This window comes from Nicotiana attenuata, unplaced genomic scaffold (genome assembly GCF_001879085.1).
Source record: "Nicotiana attenuata strain UT unplaced genomic scaffold, NIATTr2, whole genome shotgun sequence".
NCBI classification, from domain to species: domain Eukaryota; kingdom Viridiplantae; phylum Streptophyta; class Magnoliopsida; order Solanales; family Solanaceae; genus Nicotiana; species Nicotiana attenuata.
In genome coordinates, this window is record NW_017672385.1 from 52,956 (window position 1) to 62,759 (window position 9,804).

General features: G+C 36.8%; 1 protein-coding gene and 1 long non-coding RNA gene across 2 annotated transcripts; one reads left to right on the forward strand and one right to left on the reverse strand.

Annotated features, from left to right (window-relative positions):
• The first annotated feature begins 1,612 nt into the window (after positions 1 to 1,612).
• LOC109213003 lies at positions 1,613 to 2,389 on the forward strand. The gene is made up of 2 exons (XR_002065937.1): positions 1,613 to 1,862; positions 1,994 to 2,389. It is a non-coding gene; the product is annotated as an uncharacterized LOC109213003 (long non-coding RNA).
• Positions 2,390 to 3,621: 1,232 nt separating this feature from the next.
• On the reverse strand, positions 3,622 to 9,505 carry LOC109213009 (probable 6-phosphogluconolactonase 4, chloroplastic). Its single transcript, XM_019376753.1, has 3 exons — positions 9,052 to 9,505; positions 8,825 to 8,960; positions 3,622 to 4,305 (listed from the first exon to the last, which is right to left on the reverse strand). Exons 1-3 carry the CDS (start codon positions 9,435 to 9,437, stop codon positions 3,841 to 3,843), a joined length of 987 nt encoding a protein of 328 aa, XP_019232298.1. The 5' UTR covers positions 9,438 to 9,505; the 3' UTR covers positions 3,622 to 3,840.
• Between the last annotated feature and the right edge of the window lie 299 nt (positions 9,506 to 9,804).

Below are 9,804 nucleotides of genomic sequence, written 5' to 3' on the forward strand. Positions count from 1 at the left end.
CATAATATCGTTCAAAGGAATATTAACACAGAATGAAGAAGGAAGAAGAATCTTCAAACGAAGAACGTAAGAAGAAATAGAAGGATATGAGAGCAAATGAGGAAGGGTGAAAGAAGTTGTCAAAAGTGAAATGGCTACTGTTTTTCGAAAAAACAAATCCTTCACCTATTTATAAGGTTGGGTGGCGCCAGAATCGAGGCGGAAGGTTCCAAAGCAGCGCAAGAATCGAAGCATCAAGCCGTCAATCCCTGCCTTGAAAACCTGCGTAATGATGACGCACGTGAAGCTGACATCATTTCCCGGTAAAGTGTATCACTCGGTATTTTGCTGAACACATTGACCATCTTTCGTTGGCCACGTCGTAACGTTTCAACGGATCAAATTTCTCCATAAGAAAGCATGAAGTCCGCTCATCGAGGACGCATCCGGTCGTAACCCCGACAAGCGGAGGGACTAACTGTATGGGTCCAAATTTGACCGACCACGACGTGCGACGAAGTACGACAAACGACCGGATATCTTCGAGTCGATGTCCCGAGGGAGACGACCTTAGGGCAAAAGAATAGACTGTACGACCCTTGTAATAGTGTAAGCCCATTAGGGGACGTTAGGAATATTCCGCCGAATATTCCTTGTATTTTGTTTCTTACAATTTAAAAGAGTTTCTCTCTAGTATAAAAGGGGGACAGTAACCATGTAACAGGGCATCTAAACTCGGGGAAAATGAATATTTGAGAACGAAAAGAAACTTATTGACGATCATCTCTCTACCTATTACTTCTTCTAGAGTTTATTATACTCAACTAAGATTTACCCCTTCATCTTTGATTGATTTGTTCAAAAAGGTTTTAATATCTTTTGAGTCAAACAGTCAACAACAATTTTTTTTGTCTGAAATCTATGTTCCTTTTTCTTGTTTGAGGTAAGCTGAACAATATAAAGATTAAGGATGGTGTAATATAAGTTAATCCTAGTGTTAGTAAGAACAAGTAATATGAAGTCAAAATTTAAGATTGTTGTAAGAATAAATGACGTCTGCCAATAAATGAGGTAATCACTTTATTCTTTTTGATAAAACATATTTTTCAAGGCAACTAAATACCAGAAAATAATTTTATCGTAAAAAATATTTTATTTTAAAATGACTTTCGTTATTATCCGATACACAAAAAAACTGAAAAGAAAATAAGAAAAGAAAAATTAACCGAAATAGCAACCGCTTAAACTAAAATATAACCGGCTATTTATGTAAAGATCCTTGTTACGCATTAATTAAACATGTGTACAATATATAAGAAATTTCTTTTGAACCCTTATGGTCTTAAACATGTAATCTCATTCTTAAAAGAAAGTATCATCAAAATTAAGATAGAAATATTAGAACTATAGTTTTCAGAGCAGTATAAAAAATGGTCAATCTATTTAGAACAAATAAACAAAAATGTCATATAAAATGGAACTTAGAGTAATTTATTTTTTGACTAAAATGAAATGAAAAAATTTGAGATTCTTAGGACATTCCGGGCATTGAATATTACTTCGATTTTTCTAATACTGATGTTTGAATATTTTCAGGTACTAATTTGAATATTTATATTTGCAAATACTGAACTTCACTCGTAAGTTTTTCTTCAAAATTTCTTCATTCCGTGTTTACCTTAAGTCTGTTTATTTTTCTCATTCTGGACAAGTGTAGGAAGGTCCAAATTTCAAGGGTAATTAATTTGTCTTGTAAAATCTTCCCAAACATCCTCTCCCTCACCCCCCACAAAGCTGAACTCCGGTGGACTGCCGTAGAAGGAAAATAGACTTTCTGTCTGACGAATTGAAATCTTGGCAGAGTTCAAAGAAATCACCAGCAGGTAAGATTGTTGATTTAAGATGCTCTAGAGTGTGTCGAAGTTGGTATAATGCGAAAATGTCATCTAGACGAGAATTTTTTTTTAACAAAAATGGAATGGTTTTTGATTCAAAATTTAAGCTCATTGTGTAGTTTGTCAGGGTTGAAGATTGGCTAAGAGCTGTCCCACATCGGAGCATTAACCTATCTCACTGCTGTCCACTAGTTTGTCGGGCTTGATGTTTGCGGTAGGAGTCCCACATCGACGCACTGACTTATCAATATGTTGTTTATAGCGACATTCACTACAGCTGAAGGGCACGACCTTACTTGAACAGGATCTGTTCTATAGTCTCGTACCATTGTATCCTTGAGATCTAAGGAGACAGAAAACTAAGTCTGGTTGATGAGGCGTGGCTATGAGGCTAGAGCGTGATTAACAGCCTTCCATGGTCACTTCTGTGGCCTTGGAGCAGTAGAGGATCGTTCTCAGCTCTGCCTGCAGGTCTGGGATGGTCTCATAGCTGTCTGACAGACTTCAAATCTTTTTGGTTCCTCTTTCTTTCCTTCTTCGATGCCTAAGTGCTCTTTTTACTTCGGGACAAGATTAGACCTAAACCAAGTAATGAGACACATGCATTCTGAATAAAGGCCAACTTCCAGTTGTCTCAATTCACTTGCACTATGTACACCAAATGATGTGCAAATATGAGGGTGAAATTCAAGGTGTGAAGCTGGGATCATTTAACCATTGATTTGTTCCTGATTAATTAGCAGGCCATGCCCTCCCAGTAAAGACTGACTTTTGTTCTTGGCTGCTACACTTAAAGCTACACCAGTTTAACAACATTGGCAGTGCCTTTTCCACCAAACTCTCCTTTAATCACTTTGATAGTGTTTGAAGACATTGATTCACCCCAACTCTGAAACGGCAACCTTATTGTCTATTTCCTAGTACACTGAAGTGGTTCTAAATCTAAGTAATAAGCAATGAGAGTGTTTATTGAAAGAAAACAAACATCTGGGTCAGAGTATTATAAGTGTAAAGCACAAGACGACACGCTTGGACATGATTTGATTGAGTTTTTTTTTTATTGTTTTTTTAAATAAACATTTAAAGTTAATGTTGAAGGTTTGCATGTGAAAATTTTGAAAAACATCTACAAACTGTATTTTGAAGTTGAAATAAATGCGCATTTGCCACATCTATCTCAAAGTCGAACTTCAGCACTATCTGCTTCCTTTTCTGGTTGCATTTTAGGGCTACTCATCNTAGAAAGCAAAAAAAAAAAAAAAAAAATACAGAGAGAGGCCTTTGTCTTTGATACTACAGTTAGGTGCGTAATGGTATTTTGTACCCGAAAGGTTGACTAGAAATTAATCCAAACTGGAAGTTTGTCACTGTCGACTAAACAACTTGCCTTGTACCTTCACCAAAAAAATAAGACTTGCCTTGTGAATTCTTGGTATTTTTGAACTCTCAAATAAAGTAGTATTTCAGTGCAGTTTCTTTGAACTAAGCATTTCCAGTCAAAGCGTCAAAATATGTAAATCGAGTAAAGGTAATATGCAAAAGTAATAATCCATATCTATCACGTTGCTGTAAGCCATTACGTTCTAACCATTGTTACTTTCAAGCCCCTTTATTTGACAAAAGCGGGCAGAACCTTCTAAGCTTGATGATAAGGATTGCTTTGCACAATTATTTGATGTTGGCATACCACACCCTGGTAACGATACAAAGAATATGTCCACATGCCTAACCTACAGATGAACAGAAAATAACAGCACAAATTGCACTTTTATTAGCGACTCCCTGATAGCCAAGCATCATTACAAGAACAAGTGAGGAAAAACTGCCAACAACTGGATACTGGCATATGAAACCTCAGCATTTTACCGGCAATACTGAGGAAGACATCCCTTCTTGAGAATGTATTGAAATTACAAAAATACACACACAGCACTGAACTAATTCACAACTCACGTATCTTCATCCTTTACAGCTTTGAAGCTGCAGCCTTGTCCAAAAACCAAACCAATTCTCCTTCAGGTGAAACCATCTGCACGGGCAACAAATCAGAACTTTCACTATCACATAGCGATTTATGCACTACATCTGCCTTCCCAGCACCTGCTACAACAAGAGCGATATTCGCGGATGAGTTTATTACAGGAAATGTAAATGTAATCCTTTCCGGTGGAGGTTTTGGGGACTCCTTGATGAAGGTGACCCATTTTTCTGTCTCATGGACAAGAGGATGCCCGGGAAATAAGGAAGCTACATGCCCATCGGGACCCATACCCAATAGCATCACATCAAATTTTGGAAATCCAGTAGCATCAGATATGTCTACAATCTTGCTCTTAACCAAGTGTCTTAGACAAGTCTCATAATCATCTGCCGCACCCTCTGCTGATAGTGCATCGTTTATCGCATACACATTGCCACTAGGAATAGGTATCTGCCCAAGAGAAAGAAGAGGTGAGCCTAAAAGCTCAGTAAATAGAATTAAGACGTGAAATGAGAAAAGTTAAGATGTAAGGAGAAGAATGATGAAGTAAGAGCTAATTCATCATTCTTAATAAGATCAAACCACTTAGGCAGTTTTGTTTGACTATTATGAACAATTCGTAATCTAAAAGATGCTCTCAGCAGCCATGCATCTCTGAAGTCTTTTCCGAAAAGAATTTGGTAATTTAGTTTGTAATCATCTTCATTTCAAATAGTCTGTAGCTTTGGAGATGCCAGATAAGATGGCAGAGCTCAGAGCTCAAATAGTTACCGAAGAGCCTTTCACTGAAAGTGTATAGGCCAAGATTGAGGATATATTTCAAACCCGCTTAAATCATACTAAGCTGGAGTTAAGCAAAGTCAACATAAGTTCAAACTGAGCTTATCAGCAAGTCTACATGGTACTGAGTGAGGGCAATTTTGCTCATTGAACTTCCAAACGTGTCAATTGTGCTTAAGCTATTCACTTACTTTTCAGCCTCTAGACTTTACCCCCACTAAACTACTCTACTAACAGAAATGTCCAAAGCAATATCCTTTAGTTTAAAGTAGGTAAGGTTACAATGGTAGATGTTTGAAGTATTTTGCTAATACGACATTGTCTCTCATATTAAGTTCCACATGAAAGAGGGAAAAAGAAGAGGCACCTCAGACATTGTTTAGAAGTCATTCATGGAAGGGCTTCAAGGATTGACATTATTTCTCATATTAAGATCCACATGAAAGAGGGAAAAAGAAGAGGGACCTCAGACATTGTTTAGAAGTCATTCATAGAAGGGCTTCAAGGATTGAATTGACAAGTTCTTTATATCAAGATTTTACGGATACGCTGCGCAGGCCAAAAGTAAAATTTGATGTTATCTATTCTGACTTCTCTTCTTTTTGTACAGTGTACAGTTTCTTTTTTCAAATTCTTTATATATTGCCTCTTTACATGAATCACATAATGTTACCATGTATTCCAGAGGATGTCATTTAAAACTTATTTGGCATATCCAGCTTATCCAAAAAATTGGTTTATGATATCTTGTGTACCATTTGCTCTTTTTTTTGGTGCATTAAAAAGAGAGTATTTAAATGACACCCTCACCCCACCCCCTCCAAGAAAAAAGAAAAAAAACCCACATAGGTAAATTTGGTTTTTTTTGATTCATTATAAAGAGACTATTCAAATGACAGCTCCCACCCCCTTAACATAACACACGTGAAAATTAAAAAATCCAAAGATGTTTTGGTGATGAAAATAGTTTAAAATTTGATCTTGCTAAACACGGTTGCTTTTATATCAAATAAAAAGAGAGGGAATTAGTCTTTAAAAGGGAACGAAGTTGAAGATTTGATCTTGCTAAACAGTGTTGATTAACGGTCAAGTTTGCACAATAGCTTTGCACATGATTAATCAAGAGCCCAAAAAATAGCGTCAAGCTACAAGGAGCAAAAGCCAAATGGCCACATCCCAAGGAAGTGAATAGGGGTATCAGTAATAGGGGTCAGGTTTGTTTAGCATACCAAAGGCATTTCCCCTACACAACACCCATACAATAACAAAAAACAAAAATATACTCAGTATATTCCCACAAGTGGGGTTTGAAGAGGGTAGTGTGTACGCACACCTTACCCCTACCTTGTGCAGGTAGAGAGACTGTTTCTGAAAGAGTCTCGGCTTAATAATAATTTACCAATAAGCTTTTGGCGAGCAATCATTTTGCCCCGTATGACAATTGGTTCTTCCTTTCTCCTACTTTCGCAATAGCCCTTTTTTTTTTTTTTTTTGATAAGGTGAAGTATTACTTTCGCAATAGCCCGTTGCAATGCATTTTTTCTTTATGACTGAAAACAATAATAGAAATTGTGTAACTCTTAAAAATGTGAGAAAGCAAACAGCCTACACTCCACCTCCTGCCCCAAGCAATAGAAGGACAAAGGGGACCATCTGCATTTGGCTCTATCAAAGAACAAGTTGAGTCTGGTTGCAGCTTAGGATATCACTCTCTTTTGGATTTTGGAATATTAGAAGTTGGTGGATCAATGAACAGAATCTTGAGTGTGCGTCTCTTAAGTTTCTACCTCAGCGAGATCTCTCGAAACTCGCATGATCCTAGTAGTAACTTTTTTTTCCTTTTGATCAAGATGATCATAGTACTAACGTGTTAGGGCAATATTTAGTATTTGATCTACTATGCTGAGACAATGCACAAAATGTATTAACAACAAGAAATCTGCTGGAAAATACAAGGAAAAAGATAAAAAATAAATATTAATTTATTAGCAGATAAACAATAACGTGAGTCATGCTAGATATTGTCCTAAGAAATAACTTTCCATAGGATTATACAACCCTTCCAAGGAAACATGAACAACAAATTTAAATAACCACCAGCAAGTCATGAACGGAAAAGAAGAAAAGATCGAGCAGCTAGTGTTTGTAGGGATATCAATAGCAGAGAAAATAAGGCTATTATTATAATGGAGTAATAGTTAGCAAATTATTGATATGTTATGATGAAGCCATAAAGAATGTCAATTTTTGGTGTGCTCACATGGATTAAAAATGTGATTAGCTATTTATAGGATGAGAATAAGTCTCTAATAATGACAATTGACAAGTGTCATCCCACTAGTCCATAACTTTACATACATGAATCCACTTAGCTAATTCACTTAAATGTTTGTCCATAAACTCTCATGCATAAAACCACTTAGCTAATCTACTTAACCATTTGTCTATAAATTCTTATGCATAGAGCCACTTAGCTAAAATATTATTGAAATATTGCCAACAATCCCCCACATATTTCGAAAGATTTTTAAAGAGCAAAGAGTAAAACTTGCTGGATTTGTGGGGTCCAATTGCAATCTATTTCTAGCAATCACTGATAGCTCACTCATGTGTTGTCATGATACAAATAGCACCAAGTCATGATAGCACCATACCCAATTTGTTAGGCGAACCAACCAACACGAATACAACTCAAGCGAGCGGCACATGGATTTGGATTCATCCTTCAGGAGGCACGTGATTACCCATGTTACATTGGATTGTGTGTGTGCAGGTTGTGAGAAACTGACTAGTTTTTAGTTCGTTTGAGATATGAGATCTGATTGTTGAGTTTTGAGCATAAAGGTGGAAGCTATTGATGTCTTTTGGACTATGAACCAAACTTAGACCGATAAAATTTGACTCATACAATTATTATTGTTGAAATATAATATTTATATGACCAATAATTCTTAATTGTAAGTCATTAATTTCATCAATCACATTTTGACCCCTACACTTATGGTGTTCAACGCGATTTTGCGCGAATAAGCCACACATGTGCTTGATTATTCATGAGAACTCTAAAGATTTGATCAAAATCTTATAGGAGTGGCCCCCCTCCACTCTCATATAGGTGAATTCATCAAGCGTGTACTGCTTTAAATACAAATCCAACAAGTTCTACTCTTTATTCTTGATCTTTTTTTTGAAATATGTGAGGGATTGTTAACAATATTACAACAATATTTTAGCTAAGTGGCATCATGCACGAAAGCTTATGGACAAATAGCTAAGTAGATTAGCTAAGTGGTTTCATGCATGGGGTTTATGGACAAATGGTTACATGGGTTAGTCAAGTGGCTTCACGCATGGTAATTATGGACAAGTGCATCACGCTTGGCTTGTCATGATTCGAGGCTTATTCTCATCCTGTAAATAGCTAATCATACCCCCATATTTAATGCATCCAAACACACCAAAAATGGGCCTTCTTTTGGCTTCACCACGACACAACAATAATTACTAATTATTACTCTATTATATACCTACTCTCTCTAGCCTAATTTTCTCCGAAATCAATATCCGTATAAACACCAAGTTGTTATATCTTTTATTCTTTTACATTCGTAAGTCATAACTTGCAGGTTGTTATGAAGTCTTGTTGTTCCTATTCCCTATGATAGAAGAAGGCTTGTTTAATTTTCTGAAACTTTGAAACATTCATTTTGGCAGGGAGCGCCAAATCTTTAGTCCTCGCTAATGCATTATCAGGACTCTCTTATTTACTGTCTTAAGCCAAGACATTGCATTCCCAGTTACCACTGGCCTCAACTCCTGACATAATTAGTTTTTCATCTGATTTTCCAAATCTTTCATCCGTTGTGAATGGTAAGCTTAATAACTACAAGTGTATTCCATCAATTCTCCGATAGAACCATAAAGGCAGCTTGATTTTTTTTTTTAAAAGATGAAAAATAAAACACCATAAAGGGCAGTTCACCCTGTTGAAGTTACCATCACACTCTTTTTGTAGAAACTCAAACAATTAATACAGATCTTCGTTCAAACATGGGGGAGCACCTGTACAACAAACTACCACTATGTATGTTCATATACAGAGGAGATAACAGATAAGCAAAAAGGGTCCTGGAGATATCACATAGTATGGCACCATTAGAATCAATACATAGTATAAAGACACAAATACCTTGGATAGAAAAGCATCATAAGCAAGCAAATAATTGCTATCCGGATGGTCCTTTGGAACCACTCTTTCATCCACCCAGAAAACGTGCCACTTCGACCAATCTATTGAATCAATATATGGTGGCTCCACCAATTTCCTGCACTTTGCAACAAACAGAAGCATAACAAACATAAGCAACCAACCGCCAAAGCCATCCGAAAAACACTACAAAGAGAATAAGCAATTACCTAAGAGATTTGATAAGTGAACCCCCGGAAACAACAACAGAAAAAGAACCTCTCTCTTTGCAAAACTTCTCCGATAAATCAGCTGTGTACTTCGCAAGAGACACGGCAAGTTCCTCTTCAGAATCAAACACTTCTACTTTCCCTTTACTTTTCCCTGTCACAGTCTCAGCCATTGATGATTTAGTTGTAAACTGAGATTTCGATGAGTTTGTACTCAATACTGAGATTCTCCTATGTGAGCGCGAGCAAAAAAGTGACTTGCCAATAATAGATGCAGAGGTCAACGGCAGAGATCGGCGGAGAGGAGAGAATCGGGTAGGTGAGATGCGCAAGTTAGCAGAGAGAGCGCGAGAAGAAGAGGGTAAGCGCACTGCGCACTCTGTCATTATATAGGAACGGAGAGTGCGAAAAGACTGGTCCACCGGCGACTGTGAAAGAAAGAGCTTAACGTGCTAGAGCTTTTAGGGTAGGTGAGTACCTGGGGCGTGGCATTCGATGAAAGGTAGGGATCAGTGACTGGCACGTGTGCTACTGTCTTTTAATTTGGAGTGTGCTTGGAAAGCCACCAAGTAATTGAAATTGTAGTAATTACAAATTATGTGTAATTATGACGACATGTTTGTTTGTCATAGTCTAATTATAAATTTACTGTTTGGTTGTACAAGTATAATTACACGGTTAGATTAAATTTTAAATTAAGTAATTATCAAAACTTAAAAGTTAATATAACGGATATATGCCTATACATTTTTA

Excerpts from the sequence above, each read along its gene's own strand:
- LOC109213009 (XM_019376753.1), bottom strand. The coding sequence starts at position 9,437 with ATGACAGAGTGCGCAGTGCGCTTACCCTCTTCTTCTCGCGCTCTCTCT. Across the intron at positions 8,961-9,051 it reads TCACTTATCAAATCTCTTAG|GAAATTGGTGGAGCCACCAT; the intron begins GTAATTGCTTAT and ends TGCAAAGTGCAG. Across the intron at positions 4,306-8,824 it reads ATGATGCTTTTCTATCCAAG|ATACCTATTCCTAGTGGCAA; the intron begins GTATTTGTGTCT and ends TCTCTTGGGCAG.